Raw genomic sequence first — 14,502 nt, 5'->3', positions numbered from 1 at the left:
TAGTCATGAATGATGGTGGAAAACTAAACAGCTAGTTGTAGGAGGATGCTCGAAGAACATCCACAAGCTCTCCAATGGCAGGACCCAGGAATGGAGTAGCAATCTTAAGGCTATAGCATTTGCAGTCAGAAGTGGGAAATGGGTGATTAATTTTGACTTCTTCCTTAGGTTTTCACCTTTCAAAACTCAATCTTCAGCTAATCGTCTCCCAATATGATTCATTGTACATTGTTATAAAGAAATAGCTGAGAAATTGCTGAAGACAGCAAAGCTAATAGAACAATACAACATCTGACCTTAATGATATTTTTTCCTGTAAACTAGCTACAGCTACTGCATTGGCAGTTACTCAATATTCTTGCCCAGAAAAGTCAAGACAATTTAAAACTTGATAATTATCATCCCATCACTTAATAGCTAAGTAGTGGAATGTATCAGCGATAGTGCTAGCAACTGTTATTTAATAATTACACTCCTCACCAATGCTCATTTTCAGTTTCACCAGGCCCACTAAGTTCCAAAGTTTATAGCAACATGACCAAAGAGCAGAGTTTTAGGATTCAGATTGGAACAACAGCAATTGTCCTCATGATATCACGTAATGAAGTGTGGCACTGAAGACTGCAGGTATGACTGCAATTAATGAGTCTCAAGGGTCTCAACACTCCAACGTTTGGCATCTGAATTTATTTTGAGTGAAAAGGGCTTCCGCCTGAATCAGGCACATGTTTTATCATATTGCTCAAATGAAGCAGATTGAATCACATTGTAATATTTCACACCTGCATCAGGCTCCTGCCTTCCAGTACTTAAGAATTAACAGCAAATTCTTGTCTACAAGTCTTACCACACTGGTTTCTTGTACTACATCTTCCTCTCTCATCAATCTCTGTGTGTACCCTTGTCTGTTCCAGCTTCATTCTATTGTGCATTATTTCCCCCTTCTCTATCTGGCTATCAACTTTATTACTTTTAATAAAAGTTAGTGAAATATTTCATGAAATTAGTCTTTATGTTTTGTTTTGTCTTGGCTTGATTGAGTTAGCTAAATTCAAATCAGCTTTCTATTTTGGGCTTGATCCATGCTAATTTTTATTGAATAGATTTGTGAATAAACATTCGAAACAAATCCTTTCCAAATGTTTATGATAATGTTGGCTGTTCCCTGGAAACCACTTTTTTTTAAATCAGCATGTAACAGTCACATATAGTAAGCCTGGTCTGCAGAGTTCCTCAAGCATTTTGTGTGTGTTGTTAGTAGGCCTTTGGTAACCTGGAAGAGGTACAGCATGTAACATCATCACCGACAGAGACAGAATGAGAGCACATGGTAATTTTTCCCAGCCAATGGGTGCCAAAACAAAAGTACGTAGCTTTTAACATCAGAGATTAGATATTTATATTAAGACTGCAGGACCTTACAAAGCCTTGTTAAAGTCCAAACGTCGTCAACTGCCTTTTATGAGAAATGTAATTGGGAGTATTGATAAAGGGAAACCTGTAGATGTAATGTGTTCCAAATTCCAAAAGGGATTTGACAAGATGCAGCATAAGAGGAACAGTCATGAAATAAGAACCTGAGGTATTGATGGAAGTGTTTTAGACTGGGTTAAAAACTTGTTTTCATATAGGAAACCAAAAGGTGGGAAAATAGTTCCTACTCATGCTGAAGTGGTGTTATTATGGAGTACCCCAGGGGTTCCTTCCTGATCTTCAGTTCTTTCCCATTCCTGGAGAAGGGAACAAAAGCTTGCAATGATATGGACATAGATGAAAAAGCACATTGTGACAAAGAGATTATGATTCTACAAAAGGATATAAATAGACAGTGATTAGCTAAAAATCTGGTAATAATTTTAAGGTAGTGAAGTTTGAGATTGTGCACTTGGGAAAAGAAATTACAAAGTGGATTAGTAGTGCACGGCAGTGAAATACAGAAGTATTTAGGTGTTGTAACACATAAATCTCAAATTGCTTGCAGGCACTTAAAACAAGTAGTCATGTTGGCCATTATTGGTGCTTAAAAATAATGAGTGTGGCCACGCCTGAAATGCTGCACCCAATTTAAAAAAAAAGGACACACTTACATTGGAGTCAGTACAAAAGAGATTTCTCAGGCTGATTCCTAGTGTGAGGGGGTTGTCCTGTCAAGAGAGGGTTCACAAATATATTTTCTGTTCAGAAATCTGATGGTTGTGGGGACAAAGTTGTACCTAAAATTTTGAGTGAGCGTCTTCAGGCTCCACCTCATTCTTGATGGTAGCATGGGACATGAGCATGTCCTGGATGGTGGGTGTCTTTAATGACGGATGCTGTGTTTTTGAGGCATTGGGTTTTAACTATGTCCTTGATGGTAGGGAGGCTACTGCCCATGATGGAGTTGGCTAAATTAGCAAACGTACTGCAGTTTTTTTTGATCTTGTGAGCTGGTCCCTCCGTACCAGGTGGTGATGCAAGCAGTTAGAATGCTCTCCAGAGTACATCCAAAACCGGATGCGCATCAACTCTAGCAGAGTTTGCAGGCCATTACTTCCTACCCAACCTCATGAGTGGCAGTAGTGCTTCACTCCCAGGTGAACTCCATGCCTTTATGATTGCTTTGAAAAGGAGAATAAAACCACAGCTGTGTGGATCCCTGCAACACCAGTGATCCGGTGATCTCTATCTCAGAGGCTAACGTCAAGATGTCTTTCAAGAGGGTGAATGCCCGCAAGGTGACAGGCCCCAGTGGAGTACCTGGTAGGACTCTGTTCCAACCAACCTGCAGCAGTGTTCAAAGGTGTTTTCTGTCTATCATTGCTGCAATCAGAAGTTCCCACCTACTTCAAGAGGGCACCAATTATGCCAGTGTCCAAGAAGAGCAGGGTGAGCTGTCTTAATGACTGTCGTCCAGTAGCACTCACATCTACAGCAATGATGTGCTTTGAAAGGTTGTTTACGGCTAGAATTAACTCCTGCCTCTGTAAGAACCTGGACCCACTACAACTTGCCTATTGCCACAATAGAATATGATTTTCTCTTCACTGGATCACCTGGACTAATACCTATGTTCGGATGCTCTTTATTGACTACAGCTCAGTGCTTAACACAATCATTTCTATGGTTATGATCAAAAAGCTCCAAAACCACACCCTCTGTATCCCCCTCTGCAAGTGGATCATCAACTTCCTAACCAGAAGACTACAATCTGTGTGAATAATATTTCCGCAATGGTGACAATCAACACTGGAACACCTCAGGGATGTGTGCTTAGCCCACTGCTCTACTCTCTCTATACTCATGACCGTGTGGCTAGACCCAGCTCAAATGCCATCTAAAAATTTGCTGATGATACAACCATTGTTGGCAGAATATCAGATGATGATGAGAGGGCATAACTGATTGTGGATCTCAGAAAGAGTAAGTCGAGGGAACACACACCAGTCATAGAGGGATCAGAGATGAAAGGAGTAAGCAATTTCAAGTTTCTGGGTGTCAATATCTTTGAGGATCTAACTGGACCCAACAATTCGATGAAGCTGTAAAGAAGATACGACAGTGGCTATATTTCATTCGGAGTTTGAGGTGAGTTGGTATGACACCAAAAGCACTTGCAAATTTCTGCAGATGATCCGTGGGGTGCATTCTAACTGGCTGCATCACCATCTGGTGTGGGGTGGGGGGTACTGTACAAGATCAAAATAAGTTGCAGAGAGTTATAAACTTAGTCAGCTCCATCATAGGCACTAGCTTCCGTAGTATACAGGATATCTTCAAGGAGTGATGCCTCTAAAAGGTGGCTTCCTTCATTAAGGACCCCCATCACCCAGCCTCGCTCTCATTGCTTCCATCAGGAAAGAGGTACAGAAGCATGAAGGCACACACTCAACAATTCGGGAACAGATTTTTCCCCTCTGCCGTCCAATTTCTGAATGGACATTGAACCCATGAACTCTACCTCACTTCTTCTTTATTTCTATTCTTCCACTACTGATTTAATTTAACTATTTTATATATACATTTACTGTAATCTACAGTTTTTTCTATTATTATGTATTGCATTGAACTGCTGCCACAAAGTTAACAAGTTTCACAACAGGTGATATTAAACCCAATTCTGATTCTAGTTCTGATTCAGAGTCGTTGGTGACATATCAAATCTTCTCAAACATCTAATGAAATATAGCTGCTGTTGTGCCTTCATTGTAACTACATCAATATATTGGTCCCAGGATAGATCTTCAGAGATGTTAACACCCAGGAACTTGAAACTGCTCACTTTTTTGACTGATGTTCCCTCAATGAGAACTGATACACGCTTCCCTTGACTTGCCCTTCCTGCAGTCCACTATCAGTTCCTTGGTTCTACTGATATTGAGTGCAAGATTTTTGTTGCAAAACTTCTCAAGCCACTGATCTACCTTCCCTATGTATGCCTCCCCACCACCATTTGAGATTCAGCTAACAATAGTTATGTCATTGGCAAATTGATAGATGGTGTTTGAGCTGTGCCTAGCCACACAGCCATGGGTATAGAGAAAGTAGAGTAGTGGGATAGGTGTCTACTCTTGAAGTGCACTGGTGTTGGTTGTCATCGAGGAGATGTAATTTCTAATCCACACTGGCTATAGTCTCTTAATGAGGAAGTTTGGAAGCTTGTTGATTAGTATTGAGGGTATGATGATGTTGAATGCTGAGATGTAATCAACAAACAACAGCTGGTCTTGGGTATTGCTAATGTCCATGAGAGCCAGCGAAATTGTGTCCACTGTAACCTTATAGTGGCAATGGGCAATGGGCAAATTGCAGCAGGTTCAGATCCATGCTTAGGCAGGAGTTGATTTTGGCCATGACCAACCTCTTAAAGCACTTCATTATAGTAGTTGTAAGTGCAACTGTGCAATAATCATTGAGGCAGCTCACCTTGCTTTTCCTGGGCACTGAACCTTGCCCTTTTGAAGCAGATGGGAACCACCAACTACAGTAGTGAGAGGTTGAAGATATCCTTGAACTCTCCTGCCAGTTGGTTGGCACAGGTTTTCAGTTCCTTTCCAGGTACCATCAGGGCCTGGCACCTTGTAAGGGTTCACCCTCCTGAAAAATGTTCTGACATTTTCCTCTGAGACAGAGAACACAGGGTCACTAAATGCTGCTGGGATTTGTAGAGGTGCAGTTTTATTCTCCCCTGCAAAGCATACCTAAAAAGCATTGAGGTCATCTGGGAGTGAATACATCAGGTACATTTAAGATAGTCTTAGATAGGTACATGAATGAACAAAAATATATGTTGCTTTTTATATAAAACTACTCCATGATCTATGTACGTTATAGGGAGGATTAGATTGTTCATAGAGTAGCTTTGGTCCATTGTGGATCAAAGGACTTGCACTGTGCAGTATTGTTCTAAGTTCTATGATCTATGTTTTTTCTTTTTTTTCTTTTTTTTGATCTATGTTAAAATGCATAACTTATACTTTATCTTTGTTTATTCCTTCTTCCAAAGCAATCCCTTAGGGTTGAGAAAGACTTATTCCAGTTATGTGATGGCTGGTGAGCTCAATTTGAAATGTGGAGCCTTTACTGTCAGCAGAAAAGGAGATAGCTGATAGGATGGGTAGCGAACTGCATCATATAGAAGTGGAAATCCAGCAGCAATGAGGGGGAAGGGTTGTCATGTTTGCAATATCTTTGGTTGGAAGTACAAAATGATGTCAGCATTTGTCTTTTTGGAGTGGTGGGATTAAAGCTGCAAGGATAACATCTTTTTTGATAGGGATAGCAAATTTCTTGATTGGAATGTTAACTCCAGGGATAGTTGCAAATGCAATTTGCTTTGTTAAATCAGAACAATTGAGAGAATAAAAACATGCGATTCAATTTCTCAGCAAATGAGTTTCTCATTGCTTGAAACAAACCTGAACGTGTTGGAAATATCAGACAAAGTGTGATTTGTTCCATACAATTGCACATGACTGTTGCCACCATTTTTGTATTTGTACAGCATATCCTGCATTTGGAGTATTTTTCTTGTTGAATATGCACTTCTGTGTGTGGCAGTCTTGTGATTTTCTATCAACATGGATATGAGAATAATCCATTTCTGTGATATGGGCCCTTTGTCAGAATCTATTGACACCATGATGATGACTGTTAGTTCCTCCTCAATATCTTTCAGTCTTTTAATGCTGAGATTTAATTTATTTGAAAGATCATTCAGCATGCCTTGGAATTTAATTAAAACACCAAACTTAGATTTATTTTCCTCTTGGAAGTAAATGTAACTAATGAAGTTACATTAATAAATTGAGAAATTAATCTTTCAAATAATCTTCAACTTCCAACCAGCAAAATCAGCAGATTTTGATCTTGCTAGCTATTGCACTGAAATGTACTTTTGCTTTTACAACTTTCACAACCAGATTTACAGCCTGCCAGTACGATTATTATTCCACATTGAATAGGTCCTTCCGGCCCATCGATCCAACAATTCCCCGATTTTAACCCTAGCCTTATCATGGGATAATTTGCAATGGCCAATTAACCTATCAACTGGTAGGTCTTTTTGGATTGTGGAAGGAAATGAGCACCAAGAGGATAGCACATGGTCACGGGGAGAACATACAAACTGTTACATGCAGCAGCAGGAATTGAACCCAGGTTATCTGTACTTTAAAGCGCTGGGCTGACCACTATGCTACCTTGCCGCACTAGTTTAATATACTTTCCTATGATCCTCAATTGATCCCGATAACCACCTTTCCATTTTTACAAGCAAGATTTGTTGGATCAAGTTGCTTATTAGATAAATTTCAATTATTTTAAAATAAGGAATTTATAAGGAAAGTTTGAGAATATAGTATTAACAGTAAGATTCTTGGCAGTGTGGAGGATCAGAGGGATCTTGGTGTCCAAGTCCATAGGACATTCAAAGCAACTGCACAGGTTGACTCTGTGGTATGGTGTACTGGTCTTCATCAATCGTGGGATTGAATTTAGGAGCCGAGAGGTAATGTTGCAGCTGTATAGGACCCTGGTGAGACCCCACTTGGAGTACTGTGCTCAGTTTTGGTCACCTCACTACAGGAAGGATGTGGAAGTCATAGAAAGAGTGCAGAGGAGTTTACAAGGATGTTGCCTGGATTGGGGAGCATGCCTTATGAGAATAGGTTGAGTGAACTTGGCCTTTTCTCCTTGGAGTGACGGAGGATGAGAGGTGACCTGAAAGAAATGTATAAGATGATGAGAGGCGTTGATGGTGTGGATAGTCAGAAGCTTTTTCCCAGGGCTGAAATGGTCGCCACAAGAGAACACATGTTTAAGGTGCTGGGGAGTAGGTACAGAGGAGATATCAGGGGTAAGTTTTTTACTCAGAGAGTGGTGAGTGTGTGGAATGGGCTGCCGGCAACGATGGTGGAAGCGGAAACGATAGGGTCTTTTAAGAGACTTTTAGATAGGTACATGGAGCTTAGTAAAATAGAGGGCTATGGGTAAGCCTAGTAATTTCTAAGGTAGGGACATGTTCGGCACAACTTTGTGGGCCGAAGGGTCTGTATTGTGCTGTAGGTTTTCGAGGTTCCTAGGAAGCTGGGCTTTTCTCTTTAGAGCCAAGGAGGATGAGAGGTGACTTAATAGATGTGTTTAAGATGATAAGAGGCAAATATAAAGTGGATAGCCAGCACTTTTATCACAGAGTGGAAGTGGCTAATAGGAGAGGAAGTATTTTTGAGGTGACTGGAGGGAAGTATAGCAGAGGTATTAGAGGTCAGTTTTTTTGCACAATGTGGTAGGTGCATGGGGTGCCCTGCCAGGGGTGTGTTGCGTCCACTGTAGTTGCGTACACTGCAGGTGTAGGGTATTTAAGAAACTCCTAGGCACATGGAAAAAAAACAGAAGGTTATGTGTGGAAGAGAAGAGTTAGATTAATCTTGAAGATTTATCAGGATCAGTTAAAATGAACTACATTATAAATGTGATAAATATCAAGGAGGGTAATTGGAAAGCCAGCAGTAATAAGCCAGCAGTAAGTGTAAATTATTTCCACTGTAGGCAGCTCTCCAATGTTATGCTGCCTACTCACTCACATTGATGATTGTTCAGCCACTATCATTGGCTTATTTTCTTCCAGAGTCAGAGGTGTCGATTCTAGGCCTCACTGTTTAAAGTCAGCCAAATACTTTTCGTGGGAAAATTCATTTTAGTTATTTGGAATTAATTTTGATCTGGGAGACTTTCAAGAATGGAAAACGTGAGAGAGAGGTCTCCAGTTTTTTGGTGCCATAACGGAGAGGTTATAAAATTAGTCAGTTGCGTTTCTGCAGGGACCAGGAAACCATTGTAAATTCAGTGAAGTGGATGAACCGCTCTGGTCAATACTAGTAGTCAGATCTGAAATCCTTGGGTGTAATGTCAAAAGAAGATCACTAGCTTTCTAGAAGTTGTGTTATCGACAATCTGCATGTGATCTTTCAACAAGCACAATAAGGCAGAAAGAGTCGAACAAACTGTGCCAATTCCTCAGAGGTCTGAGTTGAACACCTCAAAAGGAAATCCTTCAGCATAAAGTTGATTGTTTGTTGCATTAACTAGTCTGTCAGAAAACCTCTTTACAAGGCCAAGAGGTTTTCAAAGCTTAATTTTTACCATGCTTGGATCTTTATGGTGAGTTTGAATCCATTCCTTCCATTCCTGCTATGTGAAAAACTGTATTTGCACAATTGCAAACCCAAATACAATGAACCTGAACTTGCTGATAAACTATCTCTCTCTTTCTCTTTCCTCTCTCTCTCTCCTCTCTCTCTCTCCTCTCTCTCCCCTCTCTCTCTCCTCTCTCTCTCTCCTCTCTCTCTCCCCTCTCTCTCTCTCCTCTCTCTCTCTCTCCTCTCTCTCTCCTCTCTCTCTCTCCTCTCTCTCTCCCCCCCCCTCTCTCCCTCTCCCTCCTCCTCTCTCCCCCCCCCCCATCCACCAATCACTTCAGACTCCCTTGTCATGTTTATCCTTCTCTTGGTGCCTCTCCAATCTCAGTCATGGTACAAGGTTTTGATATGAAACATTGACAATTCCTTTTCTCCCACTGATACTCCTTAATCCACTGAGTTCCTGTAGCAGATGCTATTCCAATTTCCTCCTCAGTTTCAGTACTCCTTCAGTAAGTGCAAATTGGCTGGTTCATGCACATAGGGTGGCAGAGCTGCAAATGGCTTGAGAAGATGACGTCAAGCTCTGAGCCCAGAAATCCAGCTTCACTCTGCACTTTCTGTATGGTTATCTGATAAAGAATAAGTAGAGTTGGAAGATAAATTACTGCACTGTCATGATTATCGTTAAACTTTTTAACACAGATATTCACAGTCTCGATTCTGCACAACGTATTCTTGTACTTTCATTGTGCATCCAGAAATTGGGTTTCATCGACAAGAAAATGTGATAGATTGTCTATCAAACAATTCGATGGATCAACATTTCCTGCCAGCAGCTGATGTACAATACAAGAACAAAGTTAGTTTTTCCAAAGCTGCCAAAGTCAATTTGCTGCTCAAAGCCAATCCAATCCAAAATTACAAGGTTTTACATGGCAGTAGAAACCTGCCAGAACAACACTTTGCCTATATAACAGCTGAAAAAATCTTCAGAGTGCCAGATTTTGTGTACAGTGAAAGACCTCAAGTGCTTCAGAATGTTTTAGCAATGAAGAAATATGCAAAGGCACTGAGAAACTATTCATCAGTTAAAGGTGCTGAAAATCTTAAGGAGTGATACATACAGAACAAGACACACAAAATGCTGGAGGAACTCGGCAGGTCAGGCGGCATCTGTAGTAATGAATAAACAGTCGATGTTTAGGGCTGAAACTCTTCATCAGGACTGAAAAAAGATGCCAGATTAAAAAAGATGCCAGATTAAAAAAGATGAGGAGAGGACAAGCTAGAAGGTGATAGGTGAAGCCAGTTGTGTGGGAAAGGTAAACGACTGAAGAAGAAGAAGGGAGAGGAGAGTTGACCATTGAAGAAAAGAAAGAAGGAGAGGCAGTAGCGGGAGGTGATACACAGGTGAGGAGAAGAGGTAAAAGGCCAGAGTGGAGAACGTATGAAGAGGGATGGTGGAGGGGAAAAGAAAAAAATAATTATTGGAAGGAGAAATCAATGTTTATGTCATCAGGTGGGTTGGAATATGTGATGTTGCTCCTCCACCCTGAGAGTGGCCTCATTGTGGGAAAAGACTTTGTACTGACATGTTGGATTGGGAATGAGGATAGGAATTGAAATGTTTGGCCATCAGGAGATTCTGCTTTGGCAGATGGAGTGAAGGTGCTCAACAAAGCATTCACACAATTTACATCAGTTTTCGTCAGCGTTGAGGAGGCCGCAGTGTGAGCACCAGATACAATAGGTGACCAGTACAGATTTGCAGTTGAAGTGCTGCCTTACTGAGAATTGTTTGCGGTCCTGAGTGGAGCTAAGGGAGGAGGAGTATGGAGAGGTGAACATTTCTGTCGCTTGCAGGGAAACATCCCATGAGGGAGATTGGTGGGAAGGGATGATGCAAACAATTCACTCCAAATGTTGGAGGAGTTTAGTAGGTCAGGCAGCATGAATGGAAATGAATAAACTATCAATATTTCAGGCCGAGACCTTTCTTCAGGACTAAACATTTTTTAAAATATTTTTAAACAAAAATAGATTAAAATACATAAAGCAATTTAGTGAGAAATTTTTAATTGTGTTTTTAAACTCATCTAATATATTGCAAAGTGACTTCACTTGTAACCACCACCTTGGCAGGCATTCCTCTCCGTTCAAATTAATGGACCCATTATTCTAGTAATAAAATTAGAAAAGGCAGGACGCACTCAAGCATTCAGGCCACGTTTGTGGAGAGAGACACATTTGCTAAAGGTTCAAGGTAATAGTCCATTAAATCTTTCAGATGATGACCAATTGTGTCCAACTTGGTGCAGGTTAATTATGATAGATAACCAACATAAATCCTTGAGAAATGAAGCAAGTCCACAATCCACCAATAGCCTCCAGAGTGAAGCCCATCTTGGAGGCAGTGGGGAAACACCCACCACAGTTGTTTGGAAATTCTGAACTTGAGAGTGATCATAGAGGAATGTTGATAGCTTGGCCCTGAAGTCCAGGCAGTTAGCAGCAAGTTCAGGCTCATTGTATTTGGGTCTACAATTGTGCAAATGGAGTTTTTCACACCGTCTTAATGGAAGGAATCAACTCAAACTCTCCACAAAGGTCCAAGCAAGGTTAAAATTAAGCTTTGTAAACCTCTTGGCTTTGTAAACAGGCTTTCTGGCAGACTAGTCAATGCACCAAACTGTCAGCTTTATGCTACAGGTTATCGTTTTGGAAGTGCTTAATCTAGACGTCTGAGGTTTACCCTCCTGGAAGTTGGCACAGCTACTCTTTCTGCCTTACACTTTTTTGACCTCTTTCTGACCTATTGTGCTTGATGACTTATCACATGAAGATTGTCCAACTTTAGAAGACTATTGATCTTCTTTTCACATTGTTCCCAGGGATTTCAGATTTAACTACTGGTATTAACTGCAGCGACTCACTGAATTTGCAATGATTTCCTGGCCCCTTCTGAAACACAACTGTCTGATTTTATAATCTCTCCATTGTGGCACTGGAAAACTGTGGAGACCTCTCTCTCACATTGTCCGTTCTTGAGAGTCTCCCAGATCAAAATGAATTCCAAACAAATACAAAGCATTTTCCCACAAAATGTATTTGGCTGATTTTAAATAGCATGCACAAGAATTAGGTGACATTTGACACCTCTGACTCTTGAAGACAATAAGCCAATGAACACCATGGTTAATGGTGGCTGAGGAACTGAAAATGTAAGTGAGTAGGCAGCATAAAATCGGACTGCTGCCTACATTGGAAATAATTGCCTGTATCATTTATACTTCCCTGTCCTTAATCATTTGTGGTGGCTTTCCAATCAGCCTCCTTGATATTTATCACATTTGGAATGTATTTTGTTTTAACTGATCCTGATTATCTACACAAGAATGGCCAGAGATTTTAAAGTTGGATGATATCCCAGAAGGTCACAAAGAAATTTTTGCTTTCAGGTGGATTACTTTTAAAATGATCATTGAAGTAGTAGAGAGAGAATGCAGAGGAAGGGAATGAGAAGGTCTCCGAAATACTTCCTAACACTGCTCCTGTATCTAGTGAAGTATATTTCAGTATGTCATGTAAACACAATTACTGTACCATAGGTGTCCTAAGTATAAAATAGAAGAAAGCTTGCCGAGCCCTTAATTTGACTGCTCTGCCAAAGCAGAATATTGGAAAGTTCTGAACGGAAATGAGCTGTGCCTTTTTGATCTGGAGGCTATATATGATGTATGCAAATAACTCTCTGAACCAAAAGGTGAAGCTTGAGTGACACTAAGATAATTCAGTTGCTGAGTACCAGATAAAGTGCTAATGGAGAGAGCTGGAAATAATTAATAGGCTCATTAACCTCTAAAAAGTGATGGTCGAATGTTTCTGGCTTTGAGTTTTTCATCAGAATCAGACACTTGCTTTACAGAATTGAAGCAAACAGGAATGGAAGGAATATAGAAGCATAGGTACAGTCAATAAAGCTCTTGCCTGGGTTTCAGTGAATCGAGGCTTCACAACAAGATAAAAATACACCGCACTCACAAAGATGTTGCCTTGCAGATGACCTAAGCAGATGCTGTTTTAAACATCTGACCAAAAATTCTAGGTTTAGTCCATAATTTTGAAATAATTTACAATTAGCATTATTTAATCTTCCCACAGAACTGAAGTGTGTCCACTGCTGGGTTTAGTTCTAAGATTTAGATTGAAAACGTTGTTTTATAAAGCAGTACAACTGGGCTTTTTTCCACCTTCAACCACTGACGTCATCAAAACTACTGGGTGGGTGTAGAGCCAATGAAGATGGGAGGCTGATGTGTTGAATTAGATCATAAGACATAAGAGCAGATTTATACCATTCAGCCCATCGAGTCTGCTCCACCATTCCAGCATGGCTGATTTACAGTATTTTCTCCCTCAACCCTGTTTTCTCTCCATAACTTTTGATGCCCTTACTAATCAACTTCTGCTTTAAATATATACAATCACTTGGCCTCCACAGCCACCTGTGACAATGAATTCCACTGACTCACCACCCTCTCGATAAAGAAATTCCTCCTCATCTCTGTTCTAAAGGGATGTTATTCTATAGTCAGGTGTTCGAGGGTTCTTTGGTTTTTGTTCCTCCACTGGAGATCCATGTGAAGGACAAATTTCCTGGTTTGTGCAGCAGGTGAGCATATCCCTTTCCCACTTGAACTTCCTGTTGCTTTCCCGGGTCAAAAGCTACTTTAACTATCCTCGTGTTCATCCCATTCCTTTGGCAGATCATGTGGATTCCTTCCAAAATGGTGATGATGACTAAGGATTGGCTTCGTCCAAATGATTTACCTGATGCACAGTTGGCCACAACACTTTATTTTATGGTGGCCTCCTTAACCAATGTGTTCACAGTCTAAAAAACAATAAATGGTGCTGTGCCAAACTGTTTAAAATCTCCAACGATGACTTGTTAACTACCATTCAGCTGGTCACTGATAGAAAAGGATATTAGGTCAAAAGCTAGTAGCAAACTGCAATGAATGTTCCAAAAGGAACTAACAATTGTTTTTAAACAAAATCTGCTGGGTGGCAAATAAATTATCATAATCAAGATGGCAAGTTGCACTAAATATGTAGGCTGAATTTCAGCTTATGACCCTATTTTGGCCACTACAGAGAATCTTTTGTAATGAATCACCCCCTCATAAGTTACCTCCATTAGATTTTTAAGCAACAATACTTTCCTTTGTGTTTAATTCCATTGGAAACATTTCATGAACAGGCCCAAACATGTTAAAAAAAAAAGTGATGATAGTTACGAGAATGAACTCTACCCATGTATAAACTGAAGGCTGGGAGGTGGTGTAACTAAGGAGACACTGCATGAACTGACTGGTCTCCTGTGCTAGCAATTTATATGATAGTCAAATGAATTAAAATTAAGTCAGAAACTATGAAATGAGCAACTGTTAACCTGCAACTTTTAAAATACATTGTGGTAGTTGATATTATATCAAGTATGAAAGCAAAATAAAAATCAAAGTCACTTACACATTTTTCTGTGTACCCAGGTTCTGGTATGAGAATCCAGGGGTGTTTACCGCATCTCAAGTAACACAGCTGAAACAAAGTTCTCTAGCAAGGGTGCTATGTGACAATGGGGATGATATTCAGCAAGTCCAGCCGGATGTTTTCACAAGAGCAGATTACCCTCAAGGATACGTGAATTGTGATGAAATCCCCAAAATTGATTTACGGGTGTGGCAAGACTGTTGTGAAGGTCAGTTCAGTCCATCGTAAATTAAGGTGACTTGCACTGGTAGTAACTTGTATTTCTTTTCAGTTAATGTTAGACGTTGTTTATTGTGTCAGACAGGAAGTAAGAAAAGCCCAGTTCTCCCTCTCT

The 14,502-nt window shown here is 40.3% G+C and overlaps 1 protein-coding gene across 2 annotated transcripts in view; it reads left to right on the top strand.

Annotated features, from left to right (window-relative positions):
- The window catches only part of LOC132399901 (peroxidasin homolog), a 479,222-nt gene that overhangs the window by 429,380 nt on the left and 35,340 nt on the right, over positions 1 to 14,502 (top strand). For both annotated transcript variants that reach the window (XM_059980804.1, XM_059980814.1), the window contains exon 19: positions 14,168 to 14,376. In XM_059980804.1, coding sequence (XP_059836787.1) covers positions 14,168 to 14,376 — 209 coding nt within the window. The remainder of the gene's footprint in view (positions 1 to 14,167; positions 14,377 to 14,502) is intronic.

Source organism: Hypanus sabinus, chromosome 1 (assembly GCF_030144855.1).
Source record: "Hypanus sabinus isolate sHypSab1 chromosome 1, sHypSab1.hap1, whole genome shotgun sequence".
Lineage (NCBI taxonomy): Eukaryota > Metazoa > Chordata > Chondrichthyes > Myliobatiformes > Dasyatidae > Hypanus > Hypanus sabinus.
This window is presented reverse-complemented; position numbering and strand designations above follow the sequence as displayed.